The sequence below is a fragment of the Strongylocentrotus purpuratus genome, unplaced genomic scaffold (genome assembly GCF_000002235.5).
Source record: "Strongylocentrotus purpuratus isolate Spur 01 unplaced genomic scaffold, Spur_5.0 spur5_scaffold_13, whole genome shotgun sequence".
Taxonomy (NCBI): domain Eukaryota; kingdom Metazoa; phylum Echinodermata; class Echinoidea; order Camarodonta; family Strongylocentrotidae; genus Strongylocentrotus; species Strongylocentrotus purpuratus.
Window position 1 is genome coordinate 5387314 of NW_022145598.1, and position 23200 is coordinate 5410513.

Sequence of the window (23200 nt, forward strand, 5' to 3'; positions counted from 1 at the left end):
AATATTTATATTAGAATAAAAAGGCACCAAAAATGAGGTTAACTGACCATCTGTTTTGGCTCATTAGCAAATTTTGGTAATATATCGCTGCCCCTGGCCTGCTACTTACACACGGACCCAATTCATTAAAAAAAGTGTATTTCACAAATTGAAGGGGGGGGGGGTTAATTGCCTTAAAATATTTGCTTGGTACCCTCTATTTCTGATGATTTCTCTTGGTTCACACTTTTTATTTGCATGCTATAAATCATAGGTTAGAACTTCAACAGCTGACAGGGGTATAGAACCGTTGAACATTTAGCGGCGAAACAGCCAGCCGGTAAATAAGGGGGGGGGGGGGGGGAGCACACTAACTTTTTTTTCTTTTTGGCCCCCGAAAATTTAAAAATCGAGCTGGCCGATAATGCTCAGAGGGGGGGGGGGGGGGGGGGGTTAGTGAGCTCTAATTTTTTTATTTATTTTTGCCCTCGGAAATTTGAAATATCGCACAGTACCCTGAAAACCAGGGGAGGGGGCCACATTCATAATTGTTGCTGACACACTCATATGGTAGCAAATATAGTTTGTGAATCAGGAATTTCTTGTTGCATCTTGTTGCCCAGTGGCGTTGGCGTGCACAGGATTTTTTCAAGAGGAGGTTTTAAACAGGTACACCTTCCCCTGCTGTCCTGGTAGTTATCCTAGTACATAAACGAACGCAATATAATTCTGCTGTATTGTCATTATGTTACTGATTTATTTACTATGTTTCGTAATACTATTGTACATATACATCACTGTACCCAGGGGCGGCGCTCCGGGGGGGGGGGCAGGGGGCACAGTACCCTTCCACTTTTTCAAGTACCCTAAAAGTGCCCAATAGAAAAGTGCCCCTTCCCTTGGACAAGCGCCCCTATTATTTTCAAAGTGCCCCTTCCCCTTTCCACCTCTGATAAGTGCCCCTTTTATTTTGACATGTACCCCTTTTCCTTTGAAAAGTTCCCTTTTTCCTTTGCAATAAGTGTCCATTTTCTTTGTCATAAGTACCTTTTTAAATTCTAGTAAGTTCTCCTTTTCAGGTATGAGAAGCGCCCCTTTTCACTTTTGATAAGCGCCCCCTTCACCTCTGATAATTGCCCTATTCAAATCTGAGAGCTTCCCCTTTTGCTTTGACAAGTTCCCCTTTTCCTTTGTAAAAAGTGACCCTTCCCCTTGTAATAACTACCCTTTTTTCAAATGGAAAAGCGCACCTTATATGTTCACATGTGCACACTTTCCTTTTTAATAAGTGCCCATTTTCCTTATGATAAATACCCCCATTTAAAAAAGAGCCCCTTTCCCTTCTCATAAATGCCCCCAGCCTTTTCATCTATGAAAATAGTTCCTTTTCATTAAACTGACCCTATTCAATTCTGAGAGATAATCGTTTTACTGACAAGTGCCCCTTTCCCAGTGGCGAATCCAGTGGGGCCAAGGGGGCCCGCCCCCCCCCCCCCCCTGGGAAAAAAAAGAAGGAAAAAAAAGGGGGGGAAGAGAGAAAGAGAAAGAGAGAGAGAGAGAGAGGGAGAGAGAGAAGGAAGAGAAGGGAAAGAGGAGAGAGAGGGAAAGAAAGAAGAGGAAGAAGAAAAGAAAAGGGGGAAGAAGGAGATCGGGGGGGCCTCGCCTCCTAGGCTGTTGCCTCCCCCCCCCCCAATCAAAAAAATAAGAGAGAAGGAAGGAAATGGAAAGAAAAAAGGAAAAGAGGAGATAAAGGGAAGGAAATTGGGGAAGAAGAAAAAAAAGAAGGGGGTATTAGTTGCAATTTTCCCACCAACAATTTGTGGATCGGGGTGGGGGTGGGGCAAAAGACCCTTGCCTCCCCCCACCCCCGCTAACAAAAAAGAGAGAAGGAAGGAAAAGGAAAAAAGGAGAGCTAAAAGGGACCAAAAAAGAGGAAGAGAAAAAAAGGGTGAAAAGAAGGGGAAATAGATAGTCTGCGGTTAATCCCGCCAACAACGTGTGTAAACGGGTGGGGCCGAAAGGACCTTGCCCCCCGGGACCCAACTAAGGGCTCTAAGACGGGCCCCTTGATACTCATCTGACCGTAATTTAGTGACTAAAACCCTTGAGCTTCTGGGGGCTCCGTACCCTCTACCCCACCAGGGACCCTAAGGCGGGACCCTGAATGCTTATCTGACCGTAATTTATTGCCTTAAACCCCTGAGTTTCCGGGGGCGGACAAGGTATCAAAATATGTTCATCTGACCGCAGGCGCGTAGCCAGGGGCGGTGGGGGCGGCCCCCCCAAAAAGGCCGGCCAAAGAAAGAGAGGATAGAAAAGGGAGAGGACGTAGGAAGAAAAAAGAGTAGACAAAAAAGATTTTTTAAATTCAGACAAGGATTAAGAGTCGAAAACGGTACAACGATCGTCTTCTTTCTCTAATAATTTAATGAAATGTCAAAGCCTTAGCGCAGGAGGGGGGGGGGGGGGGGGGGAGGACTGAACTGAGACAAGGATTAAGAGACGAGAACGTTACAGCGAATCGTCTTCTTTCTTAAATAATTTTGATGAAACGTCAGAGCTTTCGCGCTTCGTGCAGGAGGGGGGAACTGAATTGAGACAAGGGTTAAGAGTCGAGAATGGTAATACGAATCGTCTTCTTTCTCTAATAATTTAATGAGACGTAATAGCTTCCGCGCTTCGCGCGGGAGGGGGGGGGGGGGGGGGTAAACTGAATTAAGACGAGGATTATTTTCGAGAACGGTACAACGAATCGTCTTGTGTTTCTTATAATTAAATGAAATGTCAAAGCTTCCGCGCTTCGCACAGGAGGTGAGGGAACTGAAGTGAGACAAGGATTAAGAGACGAGAACGTTACAGCGAATCGTCTTCTTTCTTAAATAATTTTATGAAACGCCAGAGCTTTCGCGCTTCGCGCGGGAGGGGGGGGGGGGGAACTGAATTGAGACAAGGGTTAAAAGTCGAGAATTCTTTCTCTAATAATTTAATGAAACGTAAAAGCTTCCGCGCTTCGCGCGAGAGGGGGAAACTAAATTCAGACGAGGAATAAGAGTCGAGAACAGTACAACGAATCGTCCTCTCTCTCTAATGATTTAATGAAACGAAACAGCTTCCAGGGGGAGGGGTAAACTGAATTCAGACCAGGATTATTTTCGAGAACGGTACAACGAATCGTCTTGTTTCTCTAATAATTAAATGAAATTTCAAAGCTTCCGCGCTTCGCGCAGGAGGTGGTGGAAGCAGGGGCGGCCGAGCGACTTCCAAAGTGGGGGGGGGGCACCAACAAAAAAGGGCACTTTCTGGAAAAAAGGGCACCTACAGTGGGAAATCTCAAAGCGAACTATACCATTTTTTAGACATTGGTATATACCCCTACATGTACATTGCGATTACATTATCAGAGATGATTTCAATATTTGTTTCTCTTCATACATCATACAAGATATCGCTTAAGCATCATACTTTACAGTTGGGTGTGATGTCTGAATATGCATTTACGAGCGAGCGAAGCGAGCGAGAAAAATTTTAAAGATCTGAGAGGTCGCAGTGCGAAAAATTACATCTTTTAAAGAGGAAAAAAGCCAATCGTGATGGGGTTTATAAGCACATTTTCATAACGGAAGACTGAAAAGACCTTTGATAAGTAACATAATTATATCATCTTTAAATGCGAGCGAGCGCATCGAGCAAACTTTGGGGGAAATTGCTCTTAGTTGCTTTAAATAAGGGACACGTTTAATGATTACATGAAAAGGGGACAATTATCGAAAGGGATAAGACACTTATTAGAATAGAAAAGGAGCACGTGTCAAAGTACAAAGGATAATTATAAGAGGTGAAAATGAGGCATTTTTTCACCTGAAAAGAGGCACTCACCAGTGATGAAAAGAGGCGTTTACGAAAATGGGAAATAGGCATTTGTTGACGGAATAGGGGCACCCATCAGATTTTGATAGGGGCATTTATAAGAGGTGAAAAGGGGATAGGTCCCTTATTAGAAAGTAAAAGGGGCACGTATCATTATTAAAAGGGCAATTATCAGAGGTGAAAAGGGGCACTGACCAGATATGAAAAGGGGCACTTATGAACATGTAAAAGGGGCACTTATAATAAAGGAAAATGTGCATTTGTTGAATGAAAAGGGGCACCGTTCAGATTTTTAAAAGGGGCAGTAATGCTTAGGGGAAGGAGCTCTGTCTTCTTTATGGGGGCACTTATCATAAGGAAAAGGGGCACTTATTAGAAAGGGAAAGGGGTAGTTATGAGAGGGGGAAGGAGCTCTCTCTTTTTAATGGGGGCACTTATCATAAGAAAAAGGGGCACTTATTAGAAAATAAAAGGAGCACATGTTAAAATGAAAGGTGTGCTCATCCGAGTTTAAAAAGGGGTAGTTATTTAAAGGAGAAGGGGCACTTCTTACAAAGGAAAAAGGGGCAGTTGTCAAAGTAAAAGGAGCACCTCTCAGTTTTGAATAGGGCAATTATCAGAGGTGAAGGGGGCAATTATCAAAAGTGAAAAGGGGCACTTCTCGTACGTGAAAAGAGGCACTTACTAGAGATTAAAAAGGGCACTTATTCAAGATAATTTCAAGATTTATGAGAACGGAAAATGGACACTTATTGCAAAGGAAAATGGGAACATGTCGAAGGAAAAGGGGCACGTGTCAAAAATAAAAAGGGCACTCGTCAGAGGTGAAAAGGGGGAAGGGGCACTTTTACTAAGTAATAGGGGCACTTGTCAAAGTAAGAGGGGCACTTTTCCTATGTAAAAGGGGCACTTCTTACTAAATAAAAGGGCAATTTTCCTATGTAAAAAGGGGCACTTTTGGGGTATCTGAAAAAGTGGGGGTACTGTGCCCCCCCGGGAGGGCCGCCTCTGGGTGGAACTGAATTAAGACAAGGATTAAGAGTCGAGAACGGTACAACGAATCGTCTTTTTTCTCTTATGATTTAATTAAACGTAAAAGCTTCCGCGCTTCGCGCGCGCGGGACGGGGGGGGGGGGGAAACTGTTTTCAGACGAGGATTATTTTCGAGAACGATTCAACGAATCGTCTTCTTTCTCTAATAATTTAATGAAACGTCAAAGCTTCGGCGCTTTGCGAAGGAGGGAGGGGAAATCGCCCCTTCCTGCACCCCCCCCAGTACGTCAATGCTGGTCACCATTACGTACCAATATATATATATATATATATATATATATATATAATCTTTTTTTTTGGGGGGGGGTGGTAATGTTTTGGTGTATGTTTTTGGGGGGAACTCCCCCTTTTTTTAAATTAAAAAAAAAAAAAAAAAAAAAAAAAAAAAATCCTTATAGATGACCTAACAAAGCTTACCCCCCCCCCCCAACGAAACGGAATGTCGATGGGTCAAAATTTTAAATTTCGGGACCCCTCCTCCAAATTTTAAATTTTCGTGGCCAAATCCCCCCCCCTCCCCCCTCCCCCCCCCCCCCCCCACTGAGCGGATTTTCGGCCGGCGCGGTTTTCAAATTTTCGGGAGCCCCCCCCCAAAAAAAAAATATATATATATATATATATGATCCTCTTCCCCCCCCCCCCCCCCCCCCCCGCCGGCCCACTTTGGAAGTAGCTCCGCCGCCTCTGACTGTACCTTTGTAAATTGACCCTTTTGCTGGTCGATCAATATATACCAATAAATAAAACTAAGGTAAATAAATAAATAAAATTAAAATGTGAAAATCGCGCCGACCGATATTTCGCTCGATTTTTTTTTTTTTTTTTTTTTTTTTGGGGGGGGGGGGGGGGGGGTAAGGAGCACTAATTTCGTTTTGCCTCCTTTTTCTATACCCCCCCCCCCCTACCCGCGTACACGCCTGTCTGAGCCATATTGAGGGAATACAAGTTGCGGACAACTGGCAGGGGGTTCCAAGCTATAGCTGCCCTTTTACCATAGTACATCTCTATGCCTTTTACCCATTCTTCAATATAGCCTTATAGCCTCCCTTTTTGTTTGTTAATTCAACCGTGTTTTTGTATTTTGTTGTCCGAATTACGAACAGCACCAAAGAAGAATGTTCTATGGTCACGCACATTATTCACCATTTCTAAGGACGGGTGCAATAAACATGCTCAAGCAGCGGCTATGTTGCACTTTAAATTCCAGAGTCATAATTTAGGGACGCTCTGCTCATTTTCCTGAGGTAGAAACCAAGACGCCTAAATTGAAACTAACCAGAATCCACGGCCCACTTCCACTTGCACGGTACGATCGTGTTGAATTTGTTCCACATGGGTTTTCTACACATTATTATTTTGTGCGGTATATTAAGGTATAGTTGTACCGTACGCGTACGTACGTACGTATACATGCTGCATGCATGCATGCTGAACTCGATGAGGCCGCGCGTTGCGCTCGAAGCATGCTAGTTTTAGAGGGAAAGGAAGAAAACGAGGGTCTTCATAATCAGATGCAGTAAGACTTGAAATTCGTCAACTAAACCAGATGAAGCGGTGTGAGGCAACATATATTCATTCTACAGTCCGACAGAAGTAGGACTTTTGGAAGGACTGCATTCCTGCTCCTCAGCCTCGGCGCTGACTTTCCTCGACACGAGACAAGTACTGAAGTCTGAAGTAGAATCTACTGTCAGTGTCAGTAAATGACCATCAACTGAGCTCAGTCAAGTCATGTTTCTGTGACAGGATGATGATGGAGACACCAAATAGCAGTCATCAGTTTTAAAGCTAAGTTTCAGTACTCTCATTCTCAAACCTGAAGTATTATGAGGCAGGATATCAATGACATGTGGTAACTTTTCTTGTGATGCCAGAAAACAATAATTTAGTGTCATTTTTTAGGGAATAAAATTACAATAAAAATGAGTCGCCAGAGAGGAGCAAAGTTGTTGGAGGTGGGTGATAGGAGGGAGGTATTTGTAACTGCATTTGAAGTTGATAAGCAAGAGAATGCATTTCGATTTTGGGGACAGTTTGACAATGAATCTGTGGAGAGGCTGGAGACTTTGATGCAAGAAGCACAAGTGCACGCAGAGCAAGATGTGTTCCCACCTGTGGGATCACTTTCGGCAGGGATACGTGCCTAGCAAAATTTATGGAAGATGGGCAGTGGTATCGCGCAAGAGTGGAGAGCGTCACTGGCAATGATGTCATTGCATACTTCATAGATTTTGGGAACACAGAGATCATTCCAAGAGTCAGAGTGAGGACTGTTCAGAAAACGAAGAGTGTTTTTGATCTACCACCGCAAGCGACTAATTGCAAACTTGCCAATGTGGAACCTATGCTGGAACATTCATCTTTGAAGGCAGGCACGTATGATTACATACGCAAGCAGCTAGAATACCAAACCTTCGCAGCAGAAGTTATTGCAAAAATTGGAGGGAACCTGGAGGTGAAGCTGTGTGATATAGGCAGTGGGAAGGACGTTGCGCAAAACATAATCCGTGATGGATTCGGACAAGCAGCTACCGGTGAAGCCAGCCCATCAAAGAAGAATGGATTCAAGACGATGGGACTGGACGTCGGCAGTCGAGATCGTGTCTTTGTTAGCAATGTCAACACTCCAAACCAGTTCTGGATTCAACAAGAGATGATGACAAAGGACTTAGATGAACTCATGAATGACATGCTGACTCACTACTCACAGGCACCAAACAGCACTTCCAAGAAGAGGCGTTTTTCGAAAGGAGACCCTTGTGTGACTACTTTTTCAGATGATGGTAGCTACTACAGAGCTGTGATCACAAATACAATGGGCCCTAACAATTATGAAGTGTTCTTTATTGATTATGGCAACTCGGACATCAAAAGAGGGGAGGATTTGTTAGAGGTGCACCCCAAATTCCTCCTCCTACCTGCAGTTGCTATCGAGTCCTGCCTGAGTGATGTAGACCCAGATTCTTGTAATTCTGATGCAACTGCTGGAAGGTTTGAAGAACTGGTAGTAGAGAAGACAGTTTGCTGCAAAGTGACCAAAAGGATTGGAGACAAGTGTTCGTTGCTCATGGTGGATCCAACAGGTGGAGAAAACGCTGACATCGCAAATGCGTTGGTGAAGGAGGGGCTCGCAGGACGTCCAAGTCAGGGTAGCAGTCCACAAGCAAAGCAAAGCCCTCATCAGGGGTACAGTGCTCGCAATATCCCAGCTAGAGCTGGAGATGCTGGAGAGTCTCCAGCTAGGGAGTTGGATTTCAACCTGCCCAAGTTCAAGAAACCGCAGATAAGAGTTGGTGATCAGCTGGATGTGCAAATAACCTTTGTGAAAAGTGGAGCAGATTTTTCTTGCCACCTAATGAAAGATGCAGACAAGTTTGATCCAATGATTGATAATCTTCATCAAGCCTACTCTAATATCTCTCCTGGGGATCAAGGGATCCGGCAAGTTGCAGGAGGCCTTCCATGCTGTGTACAGTTCTCAGAAGACAATGCATGGTATCGGGCAGAGGTGACGTATGTACGGGGCCAAGATGTTGAAGTGCGCTATGTGGATTATGGCAATTGTGAGACAGTTACACCAGCTCAGTTGAAAAATCTAAAGCCACAGTTCTTCAGTCTACCTATCCAGTCTATTTTATGTAATCTTGATGGTATCTCACACACCAAGGCTTCCAAGTCCACAGAAGTGAAGGACTTCATGGATTCAACCATAGCTGAACTTGACCTGGTGGCTACAATAGTTGGTGAGCAGAGAGGCACATATACTATTAAACTCACTGATCGCTCCAGTGGAGATAATATCAACAGTATGGTTGCTAATATGCTACAGGATAGCAGCCCCAGAGGATCACCAAGAGCAGAAATGCTGAAGGAGTACAAGACACAGACATTGAGGGAAGGAGAGGAGCTACCGGTCTTCATCGGCCATGTTGATGATCAGGGCAAGTGCTATGTCCAGAAGTCATCGACAGTTGGAGAGCTAGAAGCCCTTATGGAGCACATGAGCCAGCAGTTTGCAAACTTTGGATCTAGCATCCCAAAGTTGACAATAGGGATGTCATGTGGAGCCCAGTATTCAGCAGATCAGGCATGGTATCGAGCCAAGATCACTGGCATTCGTAAGAATGGGGACGTCGAAGTCACTTTTGTGGATTATGGCAATTCTGAAATGGTGAATCCAGGTCAGATCAAGATGTTGTCTCCAGACATGCTTGAGTTACCTGCGCAGGCCATTGCCTGTCTCCTAATTGGCCTTCCTGCTGGCCAACAGACAAGTGAAGAAGTTGCCAAGCTTCAGGGATACATAGAGAGTGAATGCACCCTTGAAGTGAAAGGAAAAGACAGGATCAGTGGTGTTTACAATGTGCGCCTAATTTCAGATGGGAAGTGCATCAATGATCAGTTTAGACAGCCTGTTCAACAGAGAAGACAGGATCAGAATGAACGTATTGTAAAGTCACCCCCTCGCAGTGATGGCTACAGTTCAGAAAGATCACGTCCAGAGAGAGAGAGATATGGATCACATGCTAAGTCACCACCACAGAATGATAGATTTGGTCAGCATATAGGCAAAGGCAGTCGTTTCAACAGTGATGGCAGTGGTGATGCCCCAGATAATTCAAGATTCTCGAAACCACGTGGAGATAGAGCTTCGGTGTCTTCTAATGTGTCGGACAGGTCCAACAAATCTGGTGGTCGTAGTTCTCGCTCAGATGACTCAAGAGGTAAGGGATCTGGCAGAAGGTCAGATGCTGTTTCATCTCCCACTAACAAAGAACCAGCAGTCCCTCTTCAATTCAAGGAGGTTACGTTTCCATCTAAAGGAACAGTGGATGTCTTCCTTTCACACATTAATAGTCCCAGTGAATTCTGGTGTCAAACAGCAGAATCAACGCCCCAGCTTCATAGAGTGATGTCAGAACTGCATGCCAGGTACAGTAGCCTTCGTCCAAATGACAAGAGACTGAGTAACACGACAGTTGGGACACCATGTGTTGCCAAGTTTTCAGATGATCAGTGCTGGTATAGAGCTGTTGTTGTGAACAAGTATGTCAGGAAGATAGAAGTGATGTTCGTTGACTATGGAAATTCTGAAAAAATGGCACTTGGCAACTTAAAGGAAATTTTACCTGACTTGGTGAAATTGCCAGTGCTTGCTGTCAAGTGTAGTTTGCAGGGTGACCAAGAGTGGCAGAGTGCACAAATTGATGCAATGAAAGAAGTTGCAAATCAGGTTGGGCCATTCAATTGTGAGGTAAAAACTGCAGACTGTGGAGTATACGAAGTAGAGCTGAAATGGAAAGGGAAAAGAATGACTCAAGAATTGAACAAGATCAAGCTACCAGCTCCACCAGTGGTGCCTCCTTCCAGGAAAGAAATGACAGCAGTGGCAGCTCCAGTCCTACAAGTACAAGAGGCTCCAACCACTACAAGGTCAACACCAGTGTTAAGTGTTAAGATTCCATCAGAGCAGAAAAGCTTGGTAGTTGACCAGATTGAGGATGTTGTCATCTCCTACTGGGAAGGCCCTTTCAAGTTCTGGTGTCAATTGGCCAAGAAGAGTCCAGAGTTAGATGCAGTAATGGATGGTCTTGCTAATGCAGAGTCGCAGAAGAAAGTAGATCCATCTGCTGTGCGAGAAGGGCTAGTATGCTGCGCAAAGTTTGCTGATGATGGTGCATGGTATCGTGCAAGAATCACCAAAGTCATTCCAGCTGGTTCCCCAGAAGTACTCTTCATTGATTACGGAAATCAAAGTTCTGTGCCGGTAGATGACTTGAGGGTCCTAGCTAGTAACTTGACTGTACTCCCTGCCCAGGCAATGCAGTGCAATCTCTATGGCCTCTCCCCTGCCCAGGCCCTGTCAACTCCAGCTGTAGAGAAGTTCACTGAGCTGACATCAGAGAAACAGCTGGTGGCGAAGGTCTTCAAGAATGATGTGTCCACACTAACGGTCACCTTGCATGACACAAATACAGAGGATGACATTGACATCACAGAAGAAATCAAGAAGGATGTCGGTGATGTGAAGGAACCAAGTTCATACCCTCTTTCAGAAGTCAGCACTTCGACAGAAACTGTTTATGTTACCAATATTGATGCTAACTCTGGCAAAGTCTTCCTTCAACTTGCCTCTTGTACTGAGGAACTAGACTCAATAACATCTACCCTGCAATCTGTCTATGGATCATGTAGTCCCACAGAACATCAGCTTCTCCAACCTGTTCCTAGTCAAGCTTGCTGCACCAAGTTTTCAGAAGATGAACAGTGGTATAGAGGTGTCATCACTGCTACCACTTCTTCCACGGCTTCGGTCCTCTTCATTGACTATGGAAACAGTGAAGAAAAGCCCATTAATGAGTTAAAGCAGCCGACCGAAGACCTTCTCAAAGTGCCACAAATTGCTCTGGAATGTTGTCTAGATGGAGTGCAATTGTTACCTTGGACACAGGGGGCTGCTGATCATTTCCTGAACATCACTGCAGAGAAAGAGGTATCCTGTACCTTTTCAAGCACCACTCATCCATGTTCTGTTTCTCTAAGAGATGACGCAGTGGATATCAATGCAGAGATGGTGAAATTTACAGGTGCAGGAACAATAGCACAACCAACAGAGTATCCCCTCCCATCTGTCAGTGCAGGAGCTCATCTGGGGTATGTTGTCAATGTCGATGCTGGAAGTGGTAAAGTCTATGTCCAACGTTCATCTGCAACGGAACAACTGGACTCGGTAACAGCTATGCTGGAAGCCACATATGGGTCATGTGGCAGTGATCTTTCAACTTGCAGCACCAGTAGTAAAACAGGCATGCTGCACAAGGTTCTCAGAGGATGGCCAGTGGTATAGAGGCAGCATTACCACAATCTCAGATAAGTCAGCTCATGTCTTCTTTGTAGACTATGGCAACAGTGAGGAAAAACCAGTCAGTGAGTTGATGACTCCAACACCGGAGCTACTCAAGATACCACAGATTGCTTTGGAGTGTTCTCTGGATGGAGTTCCCAAGTCTCCATGGCAACAAGATGCTGCAGATCATCTGATCAATGCTTCAGCAGAGAAAGAACTGACCTGCTCGTTGTATCAACCACAAGCCCTTTTGTTGTTCATCTGAAAGATAATGATGTTGACTTAAATGCTGACATAGTCAAACTAGTAAAGGGTGTAGAGAGCAAAGTTTCAGACCCAGTGGTATCATACGCATCTCCACAACTAGCTTCTGGAGTACAAGCAGGCTATGCTGTAAACGTAGATGCAACAACAGGAAAGATCTTCATCCAGCTAGCGTCTGCAACGGAACAGCTTGACACTATCACAACACTACTGGAAAGTACTTACAGCTCCTGCAGTGAAAGTGAACATCAACTCCAGCAACTATCAGGAGACCAAGCATGCTGTACAAAGTTCACAGAAGATGAGCAGTGGTACCGAGGCATTGTCATGACAACGACCTCATCCACTGCCAATGTGTTCTTTATTGACTATGGGAACAGCGAAGAGAAGCAGTTCTCAGACTTGAAGGCTCCTACAGCAGAACTCTTGAAACTACCACAAGCTGCCATAGAATGTCGGCTGATTGGTTTGGCAGAAGTGCCATGGCAACAGGATGCTGTGGACCATTTCTTGAACATCACCTCTGAGAAGGAGCTCACCTGCTCATTTGATGCAACCAAGAAGCCTGTCCTGGTCAAGTTGAAGGATGGTGAGAAGGACATCAATACTGACATGATGGCTCTTGTAGGTGAGAAGCCAAAGGAAAGTCCTGAAGAAGTAAAAGAGTACAAGTCCTTGAGTACCTCACTTCAGGAGCAAAAGAGAGCTGAGATTTACATAACTGCAACCACTTCACCAAGTGAGTTTTGGATCCAGCCCCTAGCCGGAGAAGAAGCCCTTGCCATACTCATGGATGAACTGAACACCTACGCTGAGAATCCAGACACCACTGCACTCGTCAACCCTACAGTGGGAGCTCCTTGCGTGGCCAAGTACTCGAGCGATGAAGGATGGTATAGAGCAATCGTCACGTCCTTGGAGAAGGATTCTGCAACTGTCCAATTTGTAGACTATGGAAACTCAGATTCTGTTGGGTTGGTGGACCTGAAGGTGATAACTCCAGAGTTGATGGTGCTGGAATCCCAGGTCATACGTGGTTCTCTTGACGGTGTCGGCCCGGTAGATGGGGGCCAGTGGAGTGGTTCAGCTGCTGAGTTCCTTGAGACTGCTGTGGCTGACAAACTGTTGCTGATGGTAGTGGTTGGTGAATCAAATGGTGAGTCAAATGTTTCCTGATACATATCTTCAAGAAAAAAGAAAAAAATCAGAATGATTAGGGTTAATACACATGTATCAAAATTTCTTCATGTATTTTCAGTTTTCCCCTTTTTGAGTAGGAATATGTTCTGCAAAATAAAAGGATGTAATTACCATTTTTGCAGGTTTTAGTGTTGGTCCTGTTGGAATACATTTTTTAAATGATTTGATTTCTTATTAATATGTATCTAATCAAGTATATGATTTATTTTCCATATCAGGCAATTCTATTAATGCCCCATTTATTATTTCAAAGTGACAAGCAGTTGTTTCTGACATTTATTTTCATTGATAAAATCATTTATGCAATGGCTGTATGTGTTAAATTCACGCTGAATATTTAACATACCATAAGTATTTATCGCAAATGCTTAGAATAAAAACCAAGATGAGTAAGTTGATTCTCATTTGTCTGAATACTCTCTCTTGATTGTGCCTGAGGTAATGCTATCTCCTCTTCCTCCAATCCTTTTTTCTTACGATTTGCACCTTACAGGTACCTTAGCAGTGAAATTGATGGACATGGGCATGAATATCGGAGATGTGATGGTAGACAAAGGCCATGCTGTGTCTACTGCTGAAAGGGTCAGGCAGTTTCCCTCTGTTACTTCCATTGCCTCTACAGCCAGCTCGTCAGGTAATGTGGATATAGTTTTGTCTTCAAATGAATACCTTGGCACTCTACAGTGTATGTACATGTATGTATCTGGGAAGGGGGGTGTAATTTATCTGTTTGATGGAAAGACAACGGACATCAAAGAATAATTTGCTTGTCCTTTTGTGTACATTCAGAAACTTTTACTTTGTAATAAAACTCGTTTCCTTTCAGCAACCACTACAAAGTTGCCAATTTGTAATGTGGGGTCACTATAGTTGAATCTTGCTTAAAATTGCAGAGCAATCTACTTCTTTCAGTCATATACAAAACAAAAATCACTGTGAACCTCTGAATTTTGTATGGGCATGTTCACACAAACTTCCTAAAAAAGAGAGTTAGTGTGGAACTCTGCTTGCCCTGAACTTTACCTTGTTATTTACAAATTTTATTTTAGCAAGAGGATAACCTTCTGTTTTTGTTTGTTGCTTTAACAGGTGAAGCCTTAGAACAAGCATCCCTTGAGTTAGTGGAGCAGGTTCTCTCTGCAAGCCTTCATGAGCTAGGACTTGATGTAAGCGAGGACGGGATGGATCTTGCCGAAGCAGACATGGATACTGGTTTACCAGTGGTAGTAGAGGAGAAACAGGAGGTAACTTTTAATTTGTTTATTTCAGTCATGTCAATTGCCATATCAAATTTACCTCTTTTTCCCATCCTCTTTGTCTTTTCTTTCTTTCTATATTTCTTTCTTTCTATATTTCTTTCTCTGTTTCTATGTTTCTTTCTATTTGTATTTCTCTCTTTCTGTTTCTGATTCTCTCTCTCTCTATCTCTCTCTTCCTCTCTCTCTCTTCTCTCTCTCTCTCTCTCTTCCTCTCCCTCTCTCTTCTTCCTCTCTCTCTCTCTCTTCCTCTCTCTCTCTTCCTCTCTCTCTCTTCCTCTCTCTCTCGTCCTCTCTCTCGTCCTCCCTCTCTCTCAATGGTCCAAATTCACAAAGCAAGGTTTGAGCCCAAACCTCCTTTTGTTTCGCCAAACCTCCTTTTGTTCTTTACAAACCAGGTTTGTAAAAAACATGTAAAACGTGTCGTATGACGTACGAAAACCAAGGTTTGTCGACAAACCTCCTTTGTGAATTCGGGCCGTTATGTCTATGCTGCTTTCCATTTGTATTCTTTTTATCAAGAAAGCCTACATGTAGCTTCTCTTGTGTTGTAGAACTGTGTTGTATTCATGAGCAAATAGTAGCATCTGCACGTTATTAACTTTTACACAGGTTAATCCTTGAACTTTAATGGCATCAATGAAACTTTCATAGATTGGAAACAGGGAATTTTGTAAATTGTGGAGAATGGAAAATTTGTGGAGGTTTTACACTTGTGAATGTTTCTTGTTTTACAGTAATCCATTGTCCCTTATTAAGGCACTTTTTTTTTTACATGTAAACGAATGGCAACTGCGTTCAACCAAGTTTCTGGGCGTATTCACCAAGCTCTGTGTTATTAGGATCCGGGCTAACTTGGACCCAGGGACAACTCGGCCCCATTGCAAAAACGGTCATTTTTTTTTCATTTTACCCTAACTCTAACCCTAAACCTGCAAAAACTGACCATTTTTGCAGCGGTTCCGAGTTAGCCCGACTCCATGTTATTAGACACAGAAATGTGACACGTATGCACATTATATAAAAATATAAAAAAATACTGCTGTTTTGCTGCATCATATTTTAATGAGGCCTTGGTTCTCCTGCTTCTTCTTTCAATGGCTTGCTTTCCCTTCCTCTCTTCCATGCTCCCAGCCATCTATCAAAACCCATTCAGACAAGACACGCTAAACCACATCCAGAAGAAAATTGCCATGGCAAAACTCTCTGTATAAATGAGAAGCAAGAGACAATATTTGGAGTGAAAAGTAAACATACAGGCAACATAGAGCCTTCACACATACTCCAACTTGAGTATTATGAGAAATGTGAAGCACATGTCGCCTAGTGTTCGTCTTTCCCTCTGCCCTGGCTCTCTTTTTAATCTGCTTCATTCATTCATATCTAATACTCCACTAGACCGAAGCCATAGCCCACATGGTGCTTGAGAATCTCCTTGCAGAGATCACAGGCAATATCTCGCTGAATCTGCTTGGTGTGCAAGTAGATCAGGTATGTCAAATGTTGTCTACAGCCCACCGCACTCTGTGCGACCCGACTATGATCCGATTCAGGAAGAATGTGCACTAGCATTCAACACAAACCTTCAAACTTGTCAAATCTGGAAGGACAAGTTTCTGAATAATGATATGAACAGAGCTGCCAACCAGTACGATTTTATCATATTTTGTATGATTTTAAGAAGTAAAAACTACAGTATGATTTTTCCTCGATAAAATACGATTTTCAAAAACCCCCCCAAAATAAATTTACTTTCCGAAAATTTGATTGTGCTTGTGTATGTGCCATTTTCAATGGTAAATTGCCCATTCTCTCCTGTAAACTATACCACAAGCTTACATCTGACATCGGCAATTTGGGAGATGTTCGTTGGTTTATCGAATGCCCCAGTCCTGACGAAATCATGGATTTTTAACCAATGGTCCATAAAAATACATTTACATGCTGCTCATTGGTTCATTGAACGATCATTCATGACAAACTCTTGCATTATTCAACAAAATGTTTGTAAAATGTACTCGTGCATTATTGTTCAAAATGCCGACGAACACAGTCTAACAAAATAAATTACTTATCGATCAAAAATGGGATTTTTTTGGGGAAAAAATGGGATTTTTTTCTATTGGGGTTGGCAGCTCTGTATGAATACTACAATAACAGAGCCTTTGAAGGAGGAAAACCCTTCTCAGCTCAGAATCGTAGTGATGTCATTTCAGTTGCACAATTGTCTATGATTTGAAGCCGATTGAGTTTTTATAGGGACTAGAAGGCTTAAAGAGAAGGTTGAGTTCTGGGGGAGGTGAACAATTCTTTGTGAGCATTATCATTGTTATGCGAGTGTGGAAGAACATCAAAGAAAAAATTTCCCTGAAAATCATGGCTCTTCAAATACCTTCATATTCCTTTATATTCTAAATAGATGACAAGTAACAGCTTAAAGTGACTCGGTAACATTGTTGAATGTAGATGAAAAAATTGCTTAATTTTTGTATAAAATGTTACTTATTTTATTCCTTCTACTGTACTAACCCTCTGACATGCAAAAAGCCCTGAACAAATTCTCAAACAACAAAGATATCTATGGTTTTCTTAGAAGGCGTCACTGTGCAACACCCTCTAACAGTGATTAACAGTAAATTCTCCCAACTAATTTTGAATTTTCCCAACCGTTTTCCATGAATAAAAAAAGACATAAAACAGGCTATTAAAAATCTGTCAACACTTAAATGTCTAGCATGGTATGTAGAGCCAATGTATTGCTTTGTGATAATTTACATTTTGTGATTATTCACCTAAAATGTAATTAAATTAAATTGTAATAATATAGTTGGGAGAATTAAGGAATCGATCAGATCAGTTTTTCCCAATTTGTATCATTAACATCCGTTTTCACTCAAATTTTCAGATTATCTTTAATTGTACATCTAGCATTGAAGTCACTCTCTTAGCACCACTATCTCTCATCTGAAGAATGTTACCAAGTCCCTTTAAACATGAGGCCCTATTTTTATGCTTCATGTTTGTGTAGTCCCATACACATGTTTCTGTGAACGATGCTTGTTACTTTACATAGACTGGGCCAAATTTCTTATCATTTTGATGACTGCAGAACCTTGCAGTACACGCACACCAATACTTATATGCTACATGATCAACCTCTTCCTCGTCGATTCCACACCGTTTCTTTCACAATGCAATCACATAACCAGAACTCAACTTTATCTTTTTTGGTATTCGTATCATTATTCAGAAACTCCATTAGGAAGATTATATTTATTTAGATTTCCACATGCAATGCAACTGCAATTTCTTTAAAAATCAGATCGCAGAAAGATTGTATATGTGTATGGGTGCTGTGAGCTTCATGGAAATGGGTTATCTGGCACTTTGTCTACAATAAAAGGGAATTTATTTTGGGCTCAAATGAATTAACATTTTATTGATGTCCCATAGCCCATGTTTTTTTAGCAGAGGCCACAGGCAATATCTCACCAAATTTGCTTGGTCTACAATTACATATAGATAAGGTCTGTTATTAGTTGCCCAATGCAAATGGGTCTGTCTTGAAAAAAGAAAACTCTTAGCTTCACTGAATCTTAAAATTGTGACCTCATTCCACTACAGATTGTTAATATTTGTTCCTTTTCTCTCCATTCACCAACTTTTCAGGTATGCCATTTTAACATTCATATAACTTTTGAAAGTCTCACTGATAACCTATAAAATTTCACTTTCATTTTACGCAGCAGTCTTTCAGTTGTCTGTCATTTTCTCGTTCGTCTTCAAATAAAAAAATTTTTTCCTCTCTCACCGTATTTGTGGCTTTTGTGTTTCTCATTTCACCCTCTCTCTCTATTTTAATACTATACTAAATCTAGAATTATTGTATCTTTTAGCTTTTACCGTAATTGTCCTGCTCCTAATCTTTGGAATAACCTACCACCAGCCATAAGAAAAGTCCCATATGTTGCTGTATTCAAAGTTTTGTAGAAGATGCACTTGTATTCAGAAGATTTTGAATAGTTTTTGGTCGTGTGTCCATAAAGTACATGTAGCACTGTTAGTTTTTTTCATTGTACAGCCAGTAGTGTTATGCAGGCCTGATAATTATCCGATTTAGATCGGTTTCCCGATTCTTTTTTTTTCTTTCCCCGATTTTTTTTTCTTTTTTCCTTCCCGATTTTACCCCTATTTTCCCCAGATTTTTACCCAATTTTCTTACTAGTAAGGGGGGGGGGGGGGGGGAAGTTGTTAGATGCAATTTTTTTTTTTTTACTCAAGGGGGGGGGGGGTAGTGAGGAGAAGTGCTCACCATCACCCCTGGTTATATAAATTGATCTGATTATTATCATTATCTTTGTTGTTCTAAACTAAATACTGGACCTTTATAGGGCATGGTGTCTTTTAAAAGCCATCCTGCTATGCAGTCTGTCCCACAGGTGGTTTAAACAAACCCAACATTACTGTACATGTGCATCAATGCAATTAACCCTGCGTAAGTTATATCTGTTGGGACCGCGAACACAAATTAGACATAGGAAGTGGAAATGACACATATTTGTGCTTTGTTTGGTATTAAACAAGTTTATTCCTCTTGTGCGACTTTCAAAATGGGACCTTGAACTTTGTATTGACATATCATAGAACTCTGTTTGTATGAAGGTGAATGGTGGGAAAAAGAAATTGTTGGAAAAACAATCTCCAGAAAACTATTGTATGAAACATGCTCGTAACGTTCATGGCAGCACGAGAGCTAACCATAGTGTTCTTGCATCTGTAGGAGGTAAGCAGTGCTGACAAGGAGCAGAAAGAAGGAGAGACAGAAGACGACGGAGTAGAGGAAGATCAGGAAGCAGAAGGTGAAGAGCCTTCACAGGGAGTCAAATCTGAAGAAGATGTCTTCGATGGGAACAAAGAAATTGAGGAGATGCCAGAAGAGCAGAAAGCAGAAGAGGATATTATGATGGAGGAAGACAAAACGGAACATGCTGCACTAGTTGGACAGAAGGTTGAACAATGAAGACAATGAGAGAGAAACAAATGCATTTACATACATCTGACAAAACACTAAATTTCTCTAATTTGTGAAATATTCTTGTTGTGAAGATTGACTGTCATTTAGAGATTGTGAAGAGTATCATATTGTAAAGGTTTCTGGTTTCATATTAACTCCATACTCACAATGATTTCTTAATAGGAATACTGAATCCTCAGAATTATCCTTTGTCTTTAGTATATTTTTCCTCCTAACTATTTACACACAAGGATATCTTATGGGAAATAATGAAACCCACAGAACAACCTTTATCTTGTATACACTTTTGGTCCAGACTGTGCTTCCAATGATTTCCGAAAGTTCCAGAAGCACCCCTTGTCTTGTGTATAGCTGTGTTATAATTCTTCGCTCCCTTTGGTTTCTAAAAGGAAACTGATGAAGCCCCAGAAGGCACTGATGACCACCAGGAGGTAGAGAGCCTGCAGCCTTCAGAGACCAACCCTCAAGAAGAAGTTGCAGTCGCGGAAGATGTCCAGGAAGATGTCCAGGGCATGGCGGGAGAGATGCCTGAAGATGATACTCCAGAGGACGAGACACCGGTGGATGCAGTTCCTGAGGATGTGGTTGCAGAGGGTGAGGCCAGAGATGAACCTAAGCAACAGGCTGAGGGCGAGACTGAGAATTTGGGAGACGGCGTAACGGAAGATGTACCTGAGGCGGATGCAGCCGTGCAGGAAGATGAATCCCTCAAATCGGACAAGGCCTTCCAGTCGGACGAGGACTGCTTCAAGGATGCGGTTGCCGCGGAAGCAGACCAGCACAAAGCGGTAGGTATTCAACTTTCCCAATCCTTGTTCAAACATGATGTGCTAAACCACCTCAAAAAGAATTTCTGCATTAAAATAAAATGATGTGAGTGGTGCTTCTTCAATAACCTACAGATTAGTGGGTATGCTTAAGGGCTTTTGTTGCATGCAGCTACTTGATACACACTTGCCATTCATTTACCATGAATGGGTATACAAGTCTGCACACAGCAAACTCGTAGTCCACTCAACAAATACCCCCTCATCTCTCGGTGAGTCTTCTGGTGGAGCAAATGTCAAATAAGGCTTTTACCATATGGGTAAAAGACAGCATTACATAAAGCTTATTGGTCATAAAATTGAAGGCTTATCCCTGTGCTGTGGGGTAACACCTGTATGGTGTCAAATTCCCCATAAGACTCCACTTTTATGTGTTTATAAGTGTGACAGACTTGTATTTTAGTGCATACGGTATTTACAAGTGTCGTTTTGTGCGAAATGGTCTTTCTTGTGTTATGTGCGTGTATGCAATTGCTTGCATGATTTGACTACATCAAACTTAATTGATTTTTTCTTCTGTTTTTTATCATTATTCAGTAACACTGCTATTTTCTTCTTTTTTTTATTTGGTATGTGATTGTCTATTTCTCGATCATTTTGCATGTGCAATAGTCATATTTTGTTGTGATAATTACATTTATTATATTCCTTTGCATGTAAATTTTTTTTTCATTACCATGTCATTAATTGATTTCATTTTTATTCATGTTTATTTTCTTTATTTGTTACACCTTTGAAGAACTAGCAACATACGATTTACTTTAAAAATCCTAAAAAGGTGAGAAAAATGAGTGAATTATATACTTTTTTTCATTTTCACTCTGCAGAAGTGATGTGCATATAGAATATAGAGACACTGTAGATCAAGAGTTTCCAAAACACTGTAGTATGTTTTCATATATCCTCAAACCTTCACTTGTCTATAAGACATTCATTTCCATGGGTCTGAATGTTCGTTTCCATGGGTCCTGAATGTTCGTTTCCATGGTCTGGTGTTCGTTTTAATTGGTGATCATTACAGAAGTACTTGACAGTCTTAAAGCCCCACTGCACTACTTAAAGCTACTTGCGCCCTCTATACAGCCAGCTATTCTTAAGCGGTACCCATTGATCCCCCATGATGTTCTTTTTTTTATGTTAATTGAGAGCTGATTTGATGAGATAACCACCTGCCAGTGACCTCGCAGGGAGGCTAATCCCTCCATGCTAAACCAGTGCAGAGGGTCTTTAATGGGAATTCCACCCTGATAATTATCTAGTATTAATAAAACTAGAAAAAAAGTGAAGCACAAATTGGTAACACTGTCACATATCTTGCACGGTCCTCTCCAATTTGCTCTGTTTCATATTTCTGTTCTGTTTCGGTTGCGTCGGTAGATTCAGGTTTAACTGTACTTCACCAACAAATAATTTCATTTTGTTAGTTATTGATGACGGAATAGATTTTTTTTCATACAGAGGTTGCATAAAAACCTATTTGCAATAATTATTTTTAGGGTGTTTGTATTCATGATTCAAAATTTTCTTCAGGGAGAATAGAAACTTGCATTTTTTTTCTTACCAGAGAGTAAATGTGATATGACCTCGCAAGATACGTCACAGAATTGCCAATTTGTGTTTCATGGATCACAACTTCAAAATTCATAGCATCCTGATTTTCAATCAGATTTCACTCATACTTTCACAGACCTATTGCTCTCATTTTTGTGCCTCCGCTACAAAGTAGTCAGGGCATTATGTTTTTGGGTTGTCCGTCTGTGCATCCCGTTCTTGTAATCACGTTATCTCAAGAACCAATTGATCGATTCCAGCCAAACTTGGGTCATGTATGTATCTTGCAGAGCCAATGAACTGATTTGATTTTAGGGTCATGAAGTCAAAGGTCGAGGGCTAATTATGTACCGGTATGCAAAAATAGCTTGTGATCGCATTATCATTAGAACAGATGGACGGATTACCATCAAACTCAAAACTTGTACATTGTATTATCTTGCAAAACCAGGACATGTTGCAGAGCCAATGAACTGATTATATTTTAGGATCATGAGGTCCAAGATCCTGTATATGTATGAAAAAAAGCTTGTAATTACGATATTCTGAGATCCTGTCAATGGATTACAATCAAACTTAATTTTTGTTTTTAATTCTGTTTTGGTTTGAAAAATCACTATATGGCGGAGGCATCATTTTCGACTGCGTGCAATCAAAGTTCCATCTAGTTTCTGTTTATATTAAAACCAACGTAATATCAGGATTGACTTCCTCTTAAACCAGTAATAATGAACATCACCATGTTTATTTTATTTATTGTTTATACTAAAAAGAAATGATATTAATAATTCTCATAAATAGTAAGACTGAATATTTCTTGCTGCTTTCAGTTTATTCTTTAACCAAAGTTACACAGAAATTTAAATGAATATGTCAATTTCTAATGTCATGAAAAAAAGTTATTAAAAAAATTTATCCTATGAAGAGGATATCTATTCATGCAGTATTTATCTTGAGATATTCATCATCATGTTAAAAGAACTATCGTTTTCAAAGTATTTTCTTGCACATAACAATTCATTTACATTATCATAAAGCCTACGTGTAAACCTGTCTTAGTGTTTTTGACCTCTCTATTTATTAATTAATTTATTCATTTATTTATTTATATGTATATCTGTCTATCTGCCAGTCTATTTATCTATCTAACCATCCATCTATCCATCTCTCCATCCATCTATCTATCTATTTATTTATGCATGCAGGCCACTCTTTATAGTTTACTGCTTATTTGCATACCAGTACACTATTCAATTTCTATAACAGTTCCTTTACACATACTATCTTTGTTATATTAGCTCATTACTCTAGCAGATTTAAT

At 41.4% G+C, this 23200-nt stretch overlaps 1 protein-coding gene across 1 annotated transcript; it reads left to right on the forward strand.

Annotated features, from left to right (window-relative positions):
* Positions 1-6005: 6005 nt before the first annotated feature.
* LOC115922957 (tudor domain-containing protein 15-like) lies at positions 6006-20287 on the forward strand (the record flags this gene model as incomplete). The annotated part of the gene is given in 8 exon segments (XM_030982766.1): positions 6006-11677; positions 11679-11975; positions 11978-13166; positions 13704-13844; positions 14300-14454; positions 15865-15957; positions 19247-19474; positions 19891-20287. Coding segments are annotated over 8 exon segments (7123 nt in total), but the record flags the coding sequence as incomplete, so codon positions are not given.
* Positions 20288-23200: the final 2913 nt, after the last annotated feature.